The sequence below is a fragment of the Moschus berezovskii genome, chromosome 11, assembly GCF_049115385.1.
Source record: "Moschus berezovskii isolate FMDL1 chromosome 11, NW_MosBer_1.0, whole genome shotgun sequence".
NCBI lineage: Eukaryota > Metazoa > Chordata > Mammalia > Artiodactyla > Moschidae > Moschus > Moschus berezovskii.
In genome coordinates this window covers 46,682,934-46,705,255 of record NC_142470.1, presented here as the reverse complement: position 1 = coordinate 46,705,255, position 22,322 = coordinate 46,682,934, and the positions used below count along the sequence as shown (strand labels likewise).

At 40.4% G+C, this 22,322-nt stretch overlaps 1 protein-coding gene across 3 annotated transcripts in view; it reads left to right on the top strand.

Moving 5' to 3' along the window:
* Positions 1-21,340, top strand: part of COMMD1 (copper metabolism domain containing 1) — a 155,828-nt gene extending 134,488 nt beyond the window's left edge. For all 3 annotated transcript variants that reach the window (XR_016038577.1, XR_016038578.1, XM_055400294.2), the window contains one exon: positions 21,121-21,340. Coding sequence is in view for 1 of the 3 variants with exons in the window: in XM_055400294.2 (XP_055256269.2) it covers positions 21,121-21,228 (108 nt within the window). In the remaining 2 variants the exon portion in view is untranslated. The remainder of the gene's footprint in view (positions 1-21,120) is intronic.
* The last annotated feature ends 982 nt before the right edge of the window (positions 21,341-22,322 follow it).

Genomic DNA, 22,322 nt, shown 5'->3' with positions numbered 1-22,322 from the left:
TAAGAGTCCTATAAGATAGCTATTATTTTTCCATTTTCTAGATTTGGAAACCTAAGCTTGGGAAAATTAGATGACTTTCCCAGGGTTACCCAGCTTTTAATAGTGGAGCCATGTCTAAATGCAAATTGTCTAACTCTCAAACCAGTGATTTTTTTCCCTTCATAATATTCATAATATTGCTTTGGGTTTCATGTGTAATCATGGAGAGGTCTCATTTCTTGATATTCCTATAGGGGGAGACGGAAGCAGAGTATGAAATAGCAGAGTTTACATGTATTTACATACTCCTTTCTGACCCTAACCTTCAAAATATCTTAAATATACTGAACTTCTAAACATAATACTGAGTAGGATCTTAATGGGTGATGCAGCCGAGTGGCTGAGAAGTGCTTTTCTCCCTAAAGATGTTTACAAAAGTATTTATTACTTTCTGGAAATGTCCAATTATGAGCCATTATGTCCTAAAGAACATAGATTAATAGTGACCTTCAGGGTATATAGCATCATCATTGTCTTACATTTAGACTTAACCTCCAGTTGAGAATTCCCATTTCTAAAACAGTTCACATTAATCTGAGTATTTCTTGAAGGCAGACTCAGACTTAAGGTCTTTGTCCAATAAATGACAGAATTATTGGAAGTTCTGTTTTCATTCTATAGTATTTTTACTCTTCACTGATGAAGATAAAGGCTTCACATAAAAATTTTCTCTTGTTTCAGACTACAGATGTAAGTCCTCATTTCAGCATGGTGATGAGACCATAATTTTCTTTTTGCTTCGCTGGAAGCCCCTTCTCACAGTTTGAAATGTAGGACACAGGAATTTTCTTGTTTGCTTCATTTTATTTTTTCCCTAGGGATCATTTAACTTGCATCTGAAGTTCTAATTGAGGGGAAAACATAAAAATGGTGATATATTTGAGATAGTAACCTAGAAAAATAACATTTAAATTCGATTCCAAATCTCAAAAGTGGATTTGTATATCTGTATCTTCAATACTTTGAAGAATTGGTTCAGCTACTATACTCCTTTTTGTTTGTTTCGTTTGGATTTACTCTCTGACATAGAGGAGTCATTTAACATAAATAGAATAATTTTATTGTATTCTAAGAGAAAGTGGGGAGGATGAGATCATCATGATGAACCAATAGATTGGAAATACTCTGTACTCAAGCTCACTTACCATCTTGCTCTGGGCAAGGGAATTATGGAAATGAAGTAAGAATGGCATCTTAACTGTGGACTTCCTGATTTTCAGTGTTATTGTTGAATATTAAAATTATCTCTCAATTTGACTATAAGAAAATTGCTTGATTTGGGTATTCTGTGTTTTCTTAGAATTGACAGAGACAAATTGACAGGAAGGGATAGACTTGCACCTGAGCTCCTGACACTGCTTTTAGTCACAGTATTCACTGCTGCTGCTGCTGTTAAGTCGCTTCAGTGTCCGACTCTGTGCTACCCCATAGACAGCAGCCCACCAGGCTCCCCCGTCCCTGGGATTCTCCAGGCACGAACACTGGAGTGGGTTGCCATTTCCTTCTCCAGTGCATGAAAGTGAAAAGTGAAAGTAAAGTCGGTCAGTTGTGTCTGACTCTTCGCGACTCCAGGGACTCAGCCTACCATGCTCCTCCGTCCATGGGATTTTCCAGGCAAGAGCACTGGAGTAGGTTACCATTGCCTTCTCTGATAATATTCACTAGCAGTCTCCTGAACAAGTTTACATTTTTGGCAGCTGTAACCTGGAGTTGATAGAGATGCTGCTTAATCAACCAATATTATTTTAATGTTCCTGGGGTATGAGATACTGTGGTAAAATCAGAAGTGTAAGATTCAGTTTACCCCACTCCAAACTGTGTTACTTTGCTTTGGATGCATTATCTCATTCAACCTTCACAGCATCCTGGTCCATTAAATCTGTTAGCAATCATCATTTTACAGTTTAGGAATTTAAAACTTAGCCAGCCACATAGCTAGGAAGTGGTGAAGTTTGAATTTAGGTTTGAATTTAGGTTTCTATAACTTCAGAACCCACATTCACTAATCACTGGAGATAACTAGGCGGAGAAGGCAATGGCAAGCCACTCCAGTACTCTTGCCTGGAAAATCCCATGGATGGAGGAGCCTGGTAGGCTGCAGTCCATGGGATCGCTATGATCGGACATGACTGAGCGACTTCACTTTCACTTTTCACTTTCATCCATTGGAGAAGGAAATGGCAACCCACTTCAGTGTTCTTGCCTGGAGAATCTCAGGGACAGGGAGCCTGGTAGGCTGCCGTCTATGGGGTCGCACAGAGTCGGACACGACTGAAGTGACTTAGCAGCAGCATCAGGAGATAACTAGGAAATAGATATGTATTTGCACATACACAGAATCTCATCGTGAAGAAAGATGAGGAAATCGGACAAACCCAAATTGACATTCTATGAAATAACTAGCTTATATCCTTCAAAAATATTGAGATCAAGAAACACAGGAAGGGTTGACTGAAAAACTGTTCTAGGTTAAAGGAGACTAAAAATGCATGACATTTAAATGCAATCAATGTGTGACTGTGGGTTTGATTTGGAAACAGGAAAAAAAAAAACTTCATAGAGGACATTATGAGGTATTTGATAAAATTTGAATATAAAATGGGTTAAATAGTGTTTATCAGTATTATATAACCATGACTATATATATGAAAATGTCTTGTCTTTAGGAAATATATACTAAAACTTTTACAGATAAAAGGCCCTGACCATCCCCTACTTACTCTCCAGTGGTTTGTGAGAGAGAGAGAATGACAAAGCAAATGTGGCAAAGTATAAATAATTGAATAAATGGTAAATCTGGGGAAAGCGTGTAGGAGAGTCGTATTTTTATCATGTTTTTTATATACTTGAAATTATGTAATGAAAAATTTTAAATGCCTTATGTTCTATAAATGTGGCTAAAATTCTTTAGAAACCTGCAAAACAGAACTTAGGCCAGGAGATGGGGACCATTCATGCTTCCTTCGTTGGCAAAGAACTTGCCGAAGCAAGTTGAGGAGATAAACATAGACTGTTATTTCAAAGAGGAAACATAAGTCATACTGTCAAGATGTTTTTCCTTTGGGGACATCTCTCTTTTCTTCGAAATAGTTAGTTGTTTTCTCTAATATTTTTGTCTCATTTCTTTGGCCCCTCTTAGATAGTTCATATTTCTGACTTACTGACATAATCTTGGACAGAGTGGTAAATGTGTTCTTTTTAATGAAACAAACTACAAGTAGAATAAAAGTTGCTTTTACTACTGTTTGTTAATTTTCTTTTTTAACAGTATATATGTCACATATACTGTCTCTGTTTTAGGTGGTTGTCAGTCAAACCTTGATTATGTATGAGTGAATTATGCTATTTTGGGCATTATCAAGGTTACTGATTTTCTTCACTCCACCCAATCCTGTTTACCCTTGCCTTGGCCAGAGAATAGATGTGGAACAAATATGAAGGTGGCCAAAGTATGGGGGCTTTCCTGATAGCTCAGTTGGTAAAGAATCCACCTATAATGCAGGAGACCCTGGTTTGATTCCTGGGTTGGGAAGAAGGCTACCCACTCCGGTATTCTGGTCTGGAGAATTCCATGGACTGTATAGTCCATGGGGTCACAAAGAGTCAGACATGACTGAGCAACTTTCACTTTCAAAGTATTAGAGCTTCATCTTTAGCATCAGTCCTTCCAATGAATATTCAGAGTTGATTTCCTTTAGGATTGATTGGTTTGATCTCCTTGTTGTCCAAGGGACTCCCAAGGGTCAACTCACTGAAGGGGACCCTGACCCTAAGAAAGATTGAGGGGAGGAAGCGAAGCGGGTGGCAGAGGATGAGGCAGTTGGATGCATCACTGACTCAACGGACATGAGTTTAAGCAAACTCCGAGAAATAGTTAGGACAGGGGAAGCCTGCCGTGCTGCGGTTCATGCAGTTGCAGAGTCAGACACAACTTAGTGACTGAACAACAAAATATGAAGGATGTTAAAAGTTTAAATTCATGATTTAACACATTTTTCTTTTTTCCAATACTTTTTCATTCTCTTTCCTTTTTAGAAAAAATGGGATTATAACTGCCATATAACACTGTATCAGTTTCAGATGTACAACATAATGATTTGATATTTTTATGTATTGCAAAATGATTGTATTTATCTTTGTGTATTCTAAAAGTGCCTATAAATGCTGATGTGATTTTTTTCAAGATGAATGATTTGGTATTTCATGGGTTAGATAACAAGGCAGAATTGGAAATTCCTTCTAATTGTAGATGGAAAGAACCCCAGATTTAAGCAAGTATTTTGGTTCAACTGATTGTAATCTGGGAGGAGTCTCAGGGAGCTCCACATATCAGTCAGTAGAACAGCAAAAATAAATGTTGCTTCCAACACCTGGTGATGGGGACAAGTAGCTATATATATAACTAAATCCTCTCTGCCTCCCCTCACAGCCTCACACACACAGAAAGGGAGAGGAAATAAAAGGCTGTCTTGCCCCAGAGTAAGAACTTAGTCTCTATAGTGCATCTCTGCATATTAACCTTGGGTTATCATACTGTCAACAGTCAGCTTCCTTTTGCATCTTTGTTAAAGTTAGTCATAGACTAACTTTCACATGTGGGTACTTAGTTTATATGTTATTATATATGAATGTGAGTCAGGATCATGAAGTGGTTAAGTGCTTGGACTCTGAAGCCAGACTTGGGTTTTTTAAAAACTGGTTCTACCACTTATTACCTGTGTGGTCTTAAACAAGTTGTTCATCTTTCCTTATCTGTAAAATGGGGTAAATTCTCACCAATGTGAAATAATACATGTAAAGCACTTAGTGTCATACCTGGCATTTTGCATGTCTTTGACAAATGTTAGCTATTGTTAGTTATCACTGCTATTAATATTATCCTTAGTGTCATTTCTAATGACATTTCTTGCATTTGCTTATGTCTTCAGATTTGTCATACTTTTCCCACAATCTCTCCTACTTCTGCCTTCCAGGCTGACTTCTTTTTAATTGAGGCATTTCATTTTTTTAGATATTTCATTTTCCCCCAGGGTTCAGAGATGATCCTCGAACCCCTCTCAAGCTTTTCTATTCCTTCCACTACTTCCAAAATCTTCTGAGTGAATGGTGACAAAGAAATTCATTTTCTTCACCAGTTAGGACCTGACTGCCTGTTCTTTCGCAAAGGACTGAATTTATAATCCTAGTTTCTAAAACTGTGGACTGCTGCTGCTGCTGCTAAGTCGCTTCAGTCGTGTCTGACTCTGTGCGACCCCACAGACGGCAGCCCACCAGGCTCCCCTGTCCCTGGGATTCTCCAGGCAAGAACATTGGAGTGGGTTGCCATTTCCTTCTCCAATGCATGAAAGTGAAAAGTGAAAGTGAAGTCGCTCAGTCGTGTCCGACCCTCAGTGACCCTATGGACTGCACTCTACCAGGCTCCTCCATCCATGGGATTTTCCAGGCAAGAGTACTGGAGTGGGGTGCCATTGCCTTCTCCGAAAACTGTGGGCAGTAATAAGTAAATGAGGCCTTACTTTCTTTTCCTCCATGAATTGGATCAGAAGTATATCAAAACCCATAAAATCCATTGCATTATCTGATGAAATCCTCTTCCAAATATAGCTGAAAAGATCTGATTTGAGATTAGATGGACAAAGGTCTGTCCCTTCTAGTTCAAAGTACCTTTCCTCTGGCTTGGCTTCTTCCTAGTAACAGGGCATTTCTAAGGGTCAGATGAGGTAGGTTGTGCGTGGGAAACGGCTTTCTAAACTGTAAACACAATGGTGATGGGAGGGGTGATTATTCCATATGGAGAAAGCCCCAGCAACCTAAGAGATGCCAGGATTCAACCTCGACAATAAAGATGCAGTCTTCTGTCTTTCTGATAGCTCCAGAAGTTCACAGTAAACTCTCTGAGCTAGAGAGGCTAGTGACTAACTTCATTCAGTGACCGCAAGGCCTGGCTTCTTCCCGCATCCTCATATTCTCTGACAGAATGTTGTGTCAGATTCCAAGTCAGTCTTCAGGGCTGGACTTTGGGACACAGAATGGCAGCAAAGTACTAAATAGGGACTGGGAGTGAGGATTAGGAAAGATTTCTTTGGTGCCATTTTCCAGACCTCATCCTGGCAGCCCTTATTGATTAAATGACATTTCAAAATCAAGTTCAGTAAGGATGAGGCCAGATATGGCTTCTGCCACACTGGGCTGGCAGACCTGAGCAATCAGAAGATAGCTTTTGTGTGTTTGCATGCGTCTTTCTTGTTTCTGGACTATTAGAAATTCTTTTCTGTAAAGTATGAATAGCAAGCCTAGACTCGTATGAGCTTATCATCATCATCATAACTGCAAACACTTAGGTGACGCCTGATAACACAGTGCGCTCCAAGCATTGGGGATTATTATGGAGTGAATTGTGTCCTCACATATTCAAAAGTTAGAATGATGGTTCCAGCCTACAGTGCCTCAGAATGTTACTGTATTTGGAGTAGGTTGGAAGCCCAACAAAATTAGTCCCCACTCTCCACAGCCTTGCCAGGGAAAAAAGAAACCGCATCCCAAACTCTTTCTCCCCAAATCAGTGTTTTCTGAATTCAAAAGTCCCCTTATTCTTCATCATTTCATCCTTTGCCCTCCTTGCATAGCTTCACTTGCTTCCTCTAAATGGAAGGGAAATGCTGCGTTCTAACTATGCCTATTTCTGCTTAATCATGCTGTCATGAATGACTTAAACCACCCTGAGGAAGCTGGGAATATGTGGTGCTGTCGGCAGAGCAATGGAACTGGGCTCTAATTGGATATCCTCTAGTTGTCTTCCTCCTGCCAAGGAGTTTGTCATTCATTGCTTCACTCTTGTCTTTTTATTGGCTATGTTAAGGTGTTTCTCGCATCATAATCTCTAAGTTATCAAGAGCCCCTTAGAAAGCAAGCACCATGGAGAAGGAAATGGCAACCCACTCCAGTGTTCTTGCCTGGAAAATCCCAGGGACGGGGGAGCCTGCTGGGCTGCCGTCTATGGGGTCACACAGAGAAAAAAAAAAAGAAAGCAAGCACCATTGCATACTTGGTTCCTGCCTAATTAATGGTATTGCCTAAACAAACTACTCTTGATGAGATGTTTTTTTAAATCTTCTCTATTCCTTTCATGTAAATATATTTTAGTTTGTTTGTCAAAATTGTTTGCAAATGCGTTTGCTCTGGAAGGTACCTCATCAGAAATGATGAGAGGCCCCAATTTGAACTTCAAAGTAAAATTAACAACACTCTGTTTCTCGTGTGCTAAAGAGTTTTGTCATTTGGTTTCTCTAAGATTTACATGAAATTTCTCCTTCCCTCAGTGTGATTTGCCTTTTCAGCTGTTTCACAGTTGATCCTGGTCCTTTGTCCATTGTCACATGAGAACTAGTTCTACTTAGCCAAAACTGTATTATTTCCTGAAGATCAAACAAGAGCACCTAATAATAGTTTTTTACCAAAATATATTTCAGCCACAGTATTTCAAAATACAGAAAATCTTAACAGCTAAGTATTAAATCCTGCTGAAAATGAAGTTATAAAATGAAGTAGAGCACAGTGTTTTGTAGAAATCAGCCAATAATCTCATTGTATTGAGCTTTTAGTGTTTATATAACTTGGTTCCATTGATTTTTAATATTATGATTTGTTTACAATATTCGTTTGATTTCTGTCATACATCAGCCTGAATCAACCATAGGTGTACATATGTTCCCTCCCTCTTGAATTTCCTTCCCACCTCCCACCCATCCTCACCCCTCTAGGTTATTACAGAGCCCTCTTTTGAGTTCCCTGAGTCATACAGCAAATTGATTTTCTTTTGTTGGGTGTTTCTGAAATACTAAGTGTTGTTGAGTGTTTATGTAGATCAGTACAAAATTGGGTCTGTCTAATTGGATCACAATAAACTGTGGAAAATTCTGAAAGAGATGGGAATACCAGACCACCTGACCTGTCTCTTGAGAAACCTGTATGCAGGTTCGGAAGCAACAGTTAGAACTGGACATGGAACAACACACTGGTTCCAAATAGGAAAAGGAGTACGTCAAGGCTGTATATTGTCACCTTGCTTATTTAACTTATACACAGAGTACATCATGAGGAACGCTGGGCTGGAAGAAGCACAAGCTGGAATCAAGATTGCTGGGAGAAATATCAATAACCTCAGATATGCAGATGACACTACCCTTATGGCAGAAAGTGAAGAGGAACTCAAAAGCCTCTGGATGAAAGTGAAAGAGGAGAGTGAAGAGGTTGGCTTGAAGCTCAACATTCAGAAAACAAAGATCATGGCATCTGGTCCCATCACTTCATGGGAAATAGATGGAAAAACAGTGAAAACAGTGTCAGACTTTACTTTTTGGGCTCCAAAATCACTGCGGATGCTGATTGCAGCCATGAAATTAAAAGACGCTTACTCCTTGGAAGGAAAGTTATGACCAACCTTGATAGTATATTGAAAAGCAGAGACATTGCTTTGCCAACCAAGGTCCGTCTAGTCAAGGCTATGGTTTTTCCCGTGGTCATGTATGGATGTGAGAGTTGGAATGTGAAGAAAGCTGATCGCCGAAGAATTGATGCTTTTGAACTGTGGTGCTGGAGAAGACTCTTGAGAGTCCCTTGGACTGCAAGGAGATCCAACCAGTCCATTCTAAAGGAGATCAATCCTGGGTGTTCATTGGAAGGACTGATGCTAAGGCTGAAACTGCAATACTTTGGCCACCTTATGTGATGAGTTGACTCATTGGAGAAGACTCTGATGCTGGGAAAGGTTGAGGGCGGGAGGAGAAGGGGACGACAGAGAATGAGATGGCTGGATGGCATCACCGACTCGATGGACATGATTTTGAGTGAACTCCGGGAGTTGGTGATGGACAGGGAGGCCTGGCATGCTGTGATTCATGGGGTCGCGGAGAGTCGGACACAACTGAGTGACTGAACTGAACTGAATTAGTTCCCAGTCTAATCTGTAAATGTACACTAATCAGGTTTGAAAGAGTCCAAATTGAGGGTCAGATGTAGGTGTCAGTTGGCAGTGGGTTGAATCAAAGAACTGGGAATTTCAGGCTTCATGTAAGTGAGGTTAGTCTTTGGATTTCTTTTGTTTTTAGTGGTAAAATAAAGATTGATGTAACTTTACCTTTCACTGTACACTGATGGAGGCTTCCCAAGGTGGCTCAGTGGTAAAGAATCTGCCTGCCAATGCAGGAGCTGCAGGTTTGATCCCTGGGTCGGGAAGATCCCTTGGAGGAGGAAATGGAAACCCACTCTAGTATTCTAGCCTGGAAGAATCCCATGGACAGAGGAGCCTGGCAGGCTGTAGTCCATAGAGTCATAAAGGAGTTGGATGTGACTGAGCACAAGCACATACACTGATGGTGAGCGGAAAAGTGTCAAATTGCTCAGAAATCTTGGGGGAAAATGAATAATGATAGTCTTGGTTTAGCAGTACAGAATTTGGCCAATGAAAGAACCTCTCATTCTTGTAAAGTCAAAACAGTTTTCTCCCTTTCAGAAACAAGTCAGGTTGCCTGGGCCAAAATACATGCTCCATTTGACCACACATTGGCAGGATAGTCCAGTTTTCTCCTAGGTCATAAGTCTAGATTTTTTTCCAGCTAAGAAATCTACAACCAAAAGAATTTTAGGGTCCTATTCTTGGTATACTCCTACTTTCTCTCTTCTTAGAAATTCAAACAGCTTTGAGTGGACAGTGTTCTTGGACTCTCATTGCCTTGTTTGGTCACAGACCGTGAGCTTGCAGATGAAAATGAAAGCACCCCACGTGTATGTGTGTGTGTCTGTGTGTGGGTATAAATTCAGCCTTTGGTTTTCATTGTGATTATCTTGCTAATGCCCTCTATAAAAATTCACTAGGTTTTCCTGGTGATCAGGTGATTAGAAAGGCATGGAGATTATGCATCTAGGGTAAGACTAGCATCTAGGGTAAGATCCTTCATCTGTGGATCTGTGCATCTGATATGGGTTATATGATAAGGAGAAGGATTTGCTTCTGGTAATTTCCTACTTTCATGTTTTGTGCCCTACCTATTTGTCCCACTTTCCCCAGTTCGTCTTAATGGTAGGTACCATATATTTTAAGGCAGGCTACTTGGGTTCATTCTTCCTGGAGGAAAATAAGTCTTTCAATTTAAATGATAGAAAGGTGTAAGTGACTTTTTTGTATTACCTCTCCTGGGAGTATTTCTGTTTTAAAGACATTAAGCTGAGAACAGTAGTCCTGGTTACTAAAGGAAGGGAAATATTTGGGATAAGAAGATCTTTCTGGCTTAAATTACAACCCTATGAGTATTATTTTCCAAAGTAGTTATCTGAAGTCACAGAGTTCCTTCTAATAGCTCTAATATCCATTTCTAAAAAGCCTGCTGCAGAGCTGCTATGATTTGGTCATATTAACCAGTTTAAGTTTCACTTCCTTTTCCCATTTTGTAGAAATACTTAAAAGATGGCCCCCAAAAGGAGGAGGAAGTCAAGCAGCAGAGACCCAGATAATCAGTTTCTGAATAATGAAGATCTGATGTTATTTTATTTAAAAATTGTACCACTTTATGTAAAACCCATGTGCACTACTTGAAAAGCTGAAATTAGGTGCCTTAGATTTGTTTAGCAGTAGCTTACATTAGTGGTAGATCTGAAACTCCCTGGATACTTGATGTCTCTTTTCTTTCTTGAGTTTCTAGTTAACTGATTAAAAATTCATGTTTTCTCATAAAATTTATCTTTTAATGTAATAAGAATTTGTGAGAGTGCAGACTTTTTATTTTTTAAACACTTTAAACTCCTGTTGTCAAGTCCTCCTCACAGAAGTCCTTTGAAATGCCTAATATCATCAGAAAGCTCAGTAATTGTTATCCAGTGATGGTTAATGCTTTTATACTACACTAAGAATACTCTCTCCTCTTCTAGGAGACCGAGGCAGTGTAGATAAATACTTCCTGTAGGAGCTGCTCTGGTTCTGAAACTACCGTATCTTAGGTCATATTTGATCTTAGCACATGGGGACATCTATTGAGTTTTGGGGTAAATCATTTTAATTTAGTTGCTCTGTCATTAAGTTTCAGTCTTAGCTTCCAAAAGAGTCTGATTTTAGTCTTTTCTGATCTTCAATAGAATAATTCACTTTGTAATTTATAGTATAATGTTTTTCCCTTTTGGAAAATTGCTAAAGCATGCTTTTTACACAGTAAAATATAGGACTTGTCAGCTATTATATTTGAAATGAGGATTTCCTCAGGATTAAAAATGGCCTGAGTAAGGACCATTGGTTATATTAATAAGAAGTATTGCTAAAAATCTGTGTTGAAAGATTCAAAAACATTATAAATCACAAATGTTCTTTTGGAAAGTATTGTTTTAAGCTACCGCCTAATCTATCCATTGCTTTAGATTTAGGGTATAAGGACAGGTTGTAAAGATGAGGGCATTTAGTTTGGTATCAAGACCTTTGATGCAGATTCTTAATGAAATGTCACCTTGCACAGTTGTTACTACTGTTGTTAAAATTTAATATCAAATTGCTGCTGCTGCTGCTAAGTCAGTTCAGTTCAGTTTAGTCGCTCAGTCGTGTCCGACTCTTTGCGACCCCATGAATCACAGCACGCCAGGCCTCCCTGTTCATCACCAACTCCCAGAGTTCACTCAGACTCATGTCCATCGAGTTGGTGATGCCATCCAGCCATCTCATTCTCTGTTGTCCCCTTCTCCTCCCGCCCCCAATCCTTCCCAGCATCAGAGTCTTTTCCAGGGAGTCAACTCATCGCATGAGGTGGCCAAAGTATTGGAGTTTCAGCTTTAGCATCAGTCCTTCCAATGAACACCCAGGATTGATCTCCCTTAGAATGGACTGGTTGGATCTCCTTGCAGGCCAAAGGACTCTCAAGAGTCTTCTCCAGCACCACGGTGCAAAAGCATCAATTCTTTGGCGATCAGCTTTTTTCACAGTCCAACTCTCACATCCATACATGACCACTGGAAAAACTATAGCCTTGACTAGATGGACCTTTGTTGACAAAGTAATGTCTCTGCTTTTTAATATACTATCAAGGTTGGTCATAACTTTCCTTCCAAGGAGTAAGCGTCTTTTAATTTCATGGCTGCAATCAGCATCCACAGTGATTTTGGAGCCCAAAAAAATAAAGTCATGTCCTACTCTGTGCGACCCCATATACGGCAGCCCACCAGGCTCCCCCGTCCCTGGGATTCTCCAGGCAGGAACACTGGAGTGGATTGCCACTTCCTTCTCCAATGCATGAAAGTGAAAAGGGAAGGTGAAGTCGCTGAGTCGTGTCCGACTCTTCACAACCACATGGACTGCAACCCACCAGGCTCCTCCGTCCATGGGATTTTCCAGGCAAGAGTACTGGAGTGGGTTGCCATTGCCTTCTCCAAATATCAAATTATAATAGAAAAAAATTAAATACTGATGCTGGTTCATACTGTTATTTATCACTTAGAGGGCAGCCTTTCTAATCCTTGCCCTGCTCGTCTTTGGAGTTTGTATTTGGTGGTTATGTACTTTCACAGTTGGGAGAAAATCATCTTAATGTCTACACTGAAGTAGTGGCTAAGGCCAGAAAGTACATAGAAACTACTGGAAGGAGCGGAGGAGGAGGAGTTGGGAGTAGGGAAATAAATGTCCTGACCTCTCTCTTCTCTTGACAAAACCCAGCTGTAAACCAGAGAACAAGAGAGTGACACAATCTTAGAGAACTTGGAACAAGGCAGAGAAAGGTGGGGAATGGTATGAAAGTGATCTCGGCGAGGCAGTAGCAAGCCGTGGAGTGACACAGATCTTAATTCCCTGCCCAGGAATGGAACCTGGGTAGCCTGGATGAGAACCAGGAATCCTAGCCACCAGACCAGCAAGGGCTAGAGGCTAGAAGTTATTTTCCCCTGGATCTTTGCCCCCAGTGAAGAATGCGTTTATCACGGAAGCAGAAACTGTAAATGTAGGTACAAAGTTGATTATTAGAGACATAGCACAGGTGGGAAAGCATATAGAGAAATCTTCCTTTTTTTAGTTAAGACAGAAACAAGGCAGAGATTCTCACCCCGAGAGAAAGGGTGTGGGTGTTCCCCTTAGTGAGGAAGAGCTCAGTAAAGAGGTTATTAAGCTACTTATATAGGTCAGTTCTTCTGTTCTTTGTCTTCCTTCAGGCCAATTATCTGGTTTCTTTTTCCACACCTGACCTACCCTGGGATCCTTCCCTGGGTTGTGCATGTACCCCTCAGCCAAGATGGATCTCAAAGTGAAGGCTTCTGGGAGGAGCAAGACCAATTATGGCCTAGCTTTATCTCTTGACTTTTGACTCACAAGGAGCCTTTCTGTTCATGTGTAGTGTCTCCCTTGTCCCTAAAGAGGGGGAAGTAGAGATCCCTTAATCCTTTACTCAAACAGGGTTTTGCCCCTCTTTGTCCTTGACGTGACTATGACCTTAAGATATTTACAAGAAACAAACCCTGGCTATTTATCTGGCTATTTACATTAAGGAGAGCAAACAGGAGGCTGATTGTAAATGACTTACTTAACTGGAGCCCACCTATTTATGTCTCAAGAAATGGTAACAGTTGTTAAGTATCCAGCCAGAAGCCCACTTCTTTGTGTCCAGTGTCATATTAACAGGAGGCCAGTTGTAAAGTCTAGCCTGGAGCCCATCTATCTCCTACATCAAAAGGACAAGTGGAGAATAATCAGCACAGTTTTCAGAGAACTATAAAATTTAATTTTGGATAAGTGGTTCCTTATGAAGTAACTTGGAGGATTCTTTGCTGCAGAAAAGTTATTTCCAGGTCTTCTGAAGGAGTTGGGAGCAGTATTGGTATAATTCTGAGAAAGCCGCAGAAAGTATAAGAACGAGTGGTGAACACAGATTTACCTATGAAGCTGTTTTAAACTTCTCTGGTGGGCAGTATTCAAAGCCCTGGCTACCTTATTTATTATTTAACTCCTCTTCAAGACGCCATTGCCACTTTTGACCTTTGCCAAATGTTCTTTCTCTTTCCAGAAGACTCAGAGTTGCAGAGCTGCAGCTGAGAGGATTAATTTCATTTTAGGAAAGGACAACCTAAACAGAGGGATGGCTAAAACTTTGTGCTCAACTAAGGGTCTCTTTGTGTCAGTAAATGCAGCCAAAGAAAAACTGGGGACTAGCCTTATGAAAACTGGTCACCAAATGTGGCCTTCTGAATTAGTATTGGTTAGCGGGATCTTAAGGCACCCTTTCCTACTTTCATCCTCCATTGTCCAAATTTAGAACATGTTAGAATTTGCCAAAGTTGTATCATAATGTTAAATATGACCAATAAATTGGGATAGATCTTTGTGGAACTTTGCACAGGAAATAATATAGAAGATATAGGCTATAAGATTTCTATTTTGTCTTATGTTGAATTTATTCTGAATGGTTCCACTTAGATTTTTAATAGGGCATGGTGGCCCAATCCAGTATTCTTGCCTGGAGAATCCCATGAACAGAGGAGCCTGGTGGGCTACAGTCCATAGGGTCGCAAGGAGTCAGACACAACTGAAGCGAATGAGCACACAGGTTTTTAATAAGTCACTTTTTGTCACTATAGTATTGTTTTGCGGAAGAATTCGTCAGGATATGCTGCTGGACCTAGATAAAAAGGTCTTTTAAATGATAGTACAAACAAAAAGGTTATTTAGTATGTAGATGGAGAAACCAAACACTTGCTTAATAACAGCCTTTAATTATTATATAAACAAATAATCAGTTGTATTCTCTGACCTTGCTGGGAAATAAGTTTAAGCTAAAACAGTAAAGATTTAGGCTTGACACATAAGAGTTTCCTGAAAAAAGAATAGTTATCTGGGAAAGGAGTTCCTTAGGAACAAGTAAGATGTCCTTTTCTAGATGTCATTAAAAGCTCGCTTGGTTTTTTTGGTTGTTGTTAGTTTGGAGAGAGTAGCCCCGCAAGGATCTCTTGTTAGGATTTTATGACTTTTTTAGCTTTTGTACTTGGAAAGAATATTTGAATAGGTTACCTTTGCTTTCTTTTCTAATTTGGAATAGAACCCTTGTGTTTAATACATTGCTATACTCGTTATCAGAGTACATATTCTTAATAATGCACCTGTTTATTCACCTGCTAACCATTAACCCTTAGACTGCAAGGAGATCAAACCAGTCAATCCTAGAAATCAGTCCTGAATATCCATTGGAAGGATTGATACTGAAGCTGAAACTTCAATACTTTGGCCACCTATTGCAAAGTACTGACTCATTGGAAAAGACCCTGATGATGGGAAAGATGGAAGGCGGGAGGAGAAGGGGACGACAAAGGATGAGATGGTTGGATGGCATCACTGACTCGATGGACTTGAGTTTGAGTAAACTCTGGGAGTTGGTGATGGATGCTGCAGTCCATGGGGTCACAAAGAGTCAGACACGACTGAGTGACTGAATTGAACTGAACCATTTTCTGACTCTATCTGATGATGCATCTACACTCTACTAAGAAGCAGGTTCTACATTTGATTCAGATACTTTAATACAGGAATTTAGTTTAATCATCTTTCATTATTATGACTAGTTAGGCCCAGATCAAGATGGATGACTTTGAGGAAAAAAATCAAGTGTTTCCAATTGCTCTTTTACTTCTTGCATCTGGTGAAAAGCATCACTTGCATTTCTAAAGATATTTTTCAAGTGCTTTAGATGTATTTTCTGCAGGGCACCCCAGCCAAATGGAAAATTTGGACAAAGCTCCATTTGATAAGCCCCAGTTTAAAGGTTCCTGATTTACTGATAAAATATTTTGGTAGCATAACTAGATGAAACCAGGCCTTGATAATGCAGTTTCAAGTAAACTGTTTCTTCAAGAGTCATTTATTGTTATAGGTGTCTTTTTAAGACTGTTAGTCTGCGTTGTTTCCAGGGGAGAGAGTTGAAGTTTGAGAGTACATGGGAAATATTTGTTTAACGTTGGACTCTGTTTAGCCTGCTTCTTCTCTCTAGTATTTGATTTCCCTTAAAAGTGAACTGAGCTTCTTGAATACTTAGAGGTCCAATCAAAGATCATTTGAATACTGAAAATTACAACAAATAAATGATCTTTAGTCAGAAAACATCCTGGCTATTTATTAAACTTTGTTCAGGTTTTTCTATCTCTAGGAACATTGTCCTTGATAAGCTCTCTCCATATAAAAGGAAAACCAGGTGATTTATTATTGTAGCAGGCTTTATCTCACTGAGGTGAAACATGGGTTACATCATCTCTTCTGCCAGTTCCTAAATATATATGTTGGACTCTGGTAATTATTAGTTCCTAGACCATTGTTTCAAAGACCAAATATTTTTAAATGTTTTAAAGTCAGGAAGGAAAGTTATGACCAACCTAGATAGTATATTAAAAAGCAGAGACATTACTTTGCCAACAAGGTCCGTCTAGTCAAGGCTATGGTTTTTCCAGTGGTCATGTATGGATGTGAGAGTTGGACTGTGAAGAAAGCTGAGCGCCTATAGTTTCCTTTGCTGTGCAGAAGCTTTTGATTTTAATTAGGTCCCATTTGTTTATTTTCAGAATGGGAGAAAGTAATAGCAAATGAAACAACTGATAAAGGATTAATCTCCAAAATATACAAGCAGTTCCTACAGCTTAATTACAGAAAAATAAAAGACCCAATCAAAAAATGGGCCAAAGAACTAAACAGACATTTCTCCAAAGAAGACATAAAGATGGCTAACAAACACATGAAAAAATGCTCAACATCCCTCATAATCAGAGAAATGCAAATCAAAACCACAATGAGATACCATTTCACACCAGTCAGAATGGCTGCTATCCAAAAGTCTACATGCAATAAATGCTGGAGAGGGTATGAAGAAAAGGGAACCCTCTTACACTGTTGGTACAGCCACTATGGAGAACAGTGTGGAGATTCCTCAAAAAACTGGAAATAGAACTGCCATATGATCCAGCAATCACACTCCTGGGCATTCACACTGAGGAAACCAGAATTGAAAGAAACACATGTACTCAAATGTTCATTGCAGCACTGTTTATAATAGCGAGGACATGGAAGCAACCTAGATGTCCATCTGCAGATGAATGGATAAGAAAGCTTTGGTACATATACACAATGGAGTATTTTTCAGCCATCAAAAAGAATGCATTTGAATCAGTTCTAGTGAGGTGGATGAAATTGGAGCCTATTATACAGAGTGAAGTAAGCCAGAAAGGAAAACATCAATACAGTATACTAACACATATATATGGAATTTAGAAAGATGGTAACCTTAATCCTGTATACAAGACAGCAAAAGAGACAGAGGTATATAGAACAGTCTTTGGGACTCTGTGGGAGAGGGCAAGGGTGGGATGATTTGGGAGAATGGCATTGTAGCATGTATATTATCATATGTGAAATGAATCACCAGTCCAGGTTCGACGTATGATACAGGATGCTTGGGGCTGGTGCAAGGGGATGACCTGGAGGGAGGATATGGGGAAGAGGGAGTTGGGAGCGGTGTTCAAGAAGGGGAACACATGTACACCTGGGGCGGATTCGTGTCAATGTATGGCAAAATCAACCAATATATTAATGTAAAGTAATTTGCCTCCAATAAAAAAAAAGAAAAGAGAAAAGAAAGCTGAGCACCAAAGAATTGATGCTTTTGAACTGTGGTGCTGGAGAAGACTCTTGAGAGTCCCTTGGACTGCAAGGAGATCCAACCAGTCCATTCTAAAGGAGATCAATCCTGGGTGTTCATTGGAAGGACTGATGCTAAAGCTGAAACTGCAATACTTTGGCCACCTCATGCGACGAGTTGACTCCCTGGAAAAGACTCTGATGCTGGGAAGGATTGGGGGCTGGAGGAGAAGGGGACGACCGAGAATGAGATGGCTGGATGGCATCACCGACTCGATGGACATGATTTTGAGTGAACTCCGGGAGTTGGTGATGGACAGGGAGGCCTGGCGTGCTGTGATTCATGGGGTCGCAAAGAGTCGGTCACGACTGAGCGACTGAACTGAACTGAAAGATCTAACATGGACAATGGACTGGTTCAAAATTGGGAAAGGAGTATGTCAAAGCCTTGACATACTTGACATATATTGTCACCCTGCTTATTTAACTTCTATACAGAATACATTATGGGAAATGCTGGGCTGGATGAATGAAAAGCTGAAATCAAGATTGCAGGAAGAAATGTCAACAACCTCAGATATGCAGATGATACCCCTCTAATGGCAGAAAGTGAAGAGGAACTAAAGAGCCTCTTGATGAAAATGAAAGAGAAAAGTGAAAAGGCTGGCTTGAAACTCAACATTCAAAAAACTAAGATCATAGCATCTGGTCCCATCACTTCATAGCAAATAGAAGGGGAAAAAGTAGAAACAGTGACAGGTTTTATTTTCTTGGGCTCTAAAATCACTGTGGATGGTGACTACGGCCATGAAATTAAAAGACGTTTGCTCCTTGGAAGGAAAGCTATGGCAAAACCTAGACAGCATATTAAAAAGCAGAGATATCACTTTGCTGACAAAAGTCTGTATAGTCAAAGCTATAACCATTAGTCGTGTTCAGATGTGAGAGTTGAACCATAAAGAAAACTGGGCACCCAAAAATTTATGCTTTAGAATTGTGGTTTTGGAGAAGACTCTTGAGAGTCCTTTGCACAGTAACAAGATCAAACCAGTCAATCCTATAGGAAATCAACCTTGAACATCCATTGGAAGGACTGATTGTGTAGCTGAAACTCCAATACTTTGGCTACCTGATGCGTAGAGCAACTCATTGGAGAAGACCCTGATGCTAGGAAAGATTGAAGGCAGGAAGAGAAGGGAGCGGCTAAGGATGCGATGGTTAGATAGAATCACCGACTCAATAGACGTGAGTTTGAGCAAACTCCAGGAGACAGTGGAGGACAGAGGATCCTGGCGTGCTGCAATCCGTGGGGCTACAAAGAGTCAACTGCAATACTTTGGCCACCTCATGCGACGAGTTGACTCACTGGAAAAGACTCTGATGCTGGGAAAGGTTGGGGGCTGGAGGAGAAGGGGACGACCGAGAATGAGATGGCTGGATGGCATCACCGACTCTGTGGACATGAGTTTGAGTGAACTCCGGGAGTTGGTGATGGACAGGGAGGCCTGGCGTGCTGTGATTCATGGGGTCGCGGAGAGTCGGACACGACTGAGCGACTGAACTGAACTGAACAAAGAGTCAGACATGACTTAGAGACTGAACAAAAGCAGTAAAGTTCTCATAAAACTGAATGAAGAATAAGAGGTTTTCAAATCTGAGACCTGTCCTTGATTTAGCCAAGTGAAGTACCTAATTTGCCATACATCTGCTTTTATTTCCAAAAGGAGATAACCCTGCCTGTAGCTCAAACACATGGAGCATCTTTTTTGTTCTTTAAATTCAACTAAATGAAAACCTGGCAGTTTCTAGGCTGATATATGAGACTATACCCCTTTCCTATTTAAATCTTTGTTTGAGGAAAAGTTCCTTGTCCTCCCTTTGAAAAACTCTCATTCTTCCTTCTCTCTGTACTTGTTTCTCCTGGGGGATGTTCAGTGCCATCAATATGGACACAGAATAGCTGCTCACCAACAGCAAAGGCACTTTTACAAAATCAAATCCTGAGGGTTCTTCTAGCTGATGACAGAGTGAATCCCTCTTTTTGAAAGGAGGGATCCCTGCCACTTTGGACAGGGTTGGGAAATGCCATTTATTGAGAAAGGAAAATATAAAGAAAAGAACATTGACCCGGTGGCTATGCCATGAACAAACAAAAAGGATAATAGGCATGTCATTTAACATGCCTGAGGCCTCAATTCTTTACCTAAAAAACAAGGTCAGTTCAGTTCAGTCGCTCAGTCGTGTCCGACTCTCCGCGACCCCATGAATCACAGCACGCCAGGCCTCCCTGTCCATCACCAACTCCCGGAGTTCACCCAAACTCATGTCCACAGAGTCGGTGATGCCATCCAGCCATCTCATTCTCCGTCGTCCCCTTCTCCTCCCGCCCCCAACCTTTCCCAGCATCAGAGTCTTTTCCAGTGAGTCAACTCGTCGCACAAGGTAGCTAGTCTCTAAAAATTCATACTGCCGTAAAATTACATGGTCACTCAGAATCATACTTTTCCCTTGTCTCTGAAGTCAAAGCGGACCTGGAATTTGTCCAGTGTACATGAAACTTCTGTACACTTCACACTTCAAAGTGTTACCATACTTTTCTTTAATATCTGCCTAATTTAGGGTAGATTGATCCTAACAGTGATTAAAAGGAATATGTTTGAGGGAATCTTGGGAGAATTAGCTTGCAGCAAGTGGAAAGGCCTCAGAAATGTTTAAGGCTGTTTTTAAGATCTGGTTATCTTTTAGTTATCTGGTTGATGTTTCCCAAGCAACTTGTTCACAGCTTGTTATAATTTCTAATATAACCACTAAATCGAAGAGTGCAATTCCCAGGCAAACAGAGAGTCAAGCCAAATCCTCTTTCCATTGTTTTTATTACAGGGTGCTATGGAGACTGCATGGACTTTGGAGTCAGCCAGAGCAGGGAGTTCACAATCTCACTCTGCCTTTTTCTGATTTTGTGGTACATGTTAACCTTTCCATGTCCCAGAGTCTTCATCTATAAAACAGCAATACTTAAGTTGTTTGGTTGCTCAGTCATGTCCAACTCTGCAACCCCATGGACTGTAGCCCACCAGGCTCCCTGTCCATGGAATTTTCCAGGCAAAAATGGAGTGGGTTGCCATTTCCTACTAGGGGATTTTTCTGACTCAAGGGTCGAACCCATATATTCTGCATTGACAGGCAGGTTCTTTACCACTGAGCCACCAGGTAAACCCAGTACTTAAGTATTTACTTTAAAAATTATTTTGTATCTCTCTTTAGCATTTATGAAATATCTCATAGAGGTAGTTTCATTTAGGGGATTGTGTGGGTAAAATATCATTTAGGTTTTGAGTCCTAAGTCAGGCTTGCTGGGTAGAGGCCCTGGTCTTTGGAGCTAGGTCATACCACATCCAGAGCTTTGGATAGTTTTGGGGATCTTTTCTAAAATATCCTTTTATGTTTTCCAGGAATCTGAATTTCTGTGTTTGGAATTTGATGAGGTCAAGGTCAATCAAGTCCTGAAGAAGCTCTCAGAGGTAGAAGAAAGTATCAGCACACTGATGCAACCAACCTAGCTGAAGATGGAGATGTTGAAGCAGAGGTGTTCATGATCCCTCCCCAGAGGCCTGCTTGTTTTAAAAAAGAAAAATCGTATTCCCCCAATAGTATTAAATCCTCAAGTTCAAATCTTGCCTGCCTCTGCTTGCTGCGATTTCTCTGTCTTCCTTTCAGTTACTCTTACAGTTGATCTCCTGCAGAAGTCCTTATCCTTCAGCACACAGAGGCACTCATAAGAGCATTTTTAAAAAAGGCCTTAAGGACCCTATCCTCAGAGACTTGAATCCCCCCTCAAACTAGGGTGGGATCAACTTTAGAAACCTTTGCTATGGTGGGTTATTCCTGGGTAGGATTATAGGAATTTATACATGATCAATCATGTAAGAATTTTTAAAAAGGGAGAAAACATTTTACTCATGCAAATACAGTCTGACCAAATGTGGCCTGAACTGAGACCTGAGGAGCCTGCCTTCCCTAGAAGAGGTTTACTGACCTTAGTAAGAGATGAGATACTTCTGGATCTGATTCAGGCATTTGTATTAGTTCTGCCTAAATCTAAGGGCGGGGGGGTGGTCTGGTTTGATCTGAGCTACTGGGAAACTTGGACTTTTCTGGAACCTAGAACTAAATTGCCTCATCATTCAGGGACTCCCTTCACTTAGCTCAAGTCAGGATTGTGGGAAGGGAAAATGTCTACTGAAGTGATGGGAGGTCTTTTACCTTAGAAATTTTGAGTAATTGCGTAAAACCTCTTGAAGAAAATTTCTTTGAGAAAACTAGGTCCTGGTAGAGAGGTTATACCAAACACCAAGAACATTCTAAGAGGGTAAGTTGTTAGCCAGAACATTGAGGCTCTGGTCCTTGTTGAACAGCTTTTATCATCTGATAATGATAGCATTCAGAAACTTCAGTTGTCTTTGGGATGTAATGTGTCCCCAAAATGTAGTACTCTTGGTCTGTGGTTACAATATATGTCAGTTCTAATGAATTTATTCCAGGGCAGTAATAATTCTTCTTCTGTTAAGCATTTTCTCCTAAATCAATTTAAAGACATTTTAGGAGCTTTTCCAAAACCCAAGCAGAAAATCTGGTTTCTTCCCTGATTAAGACC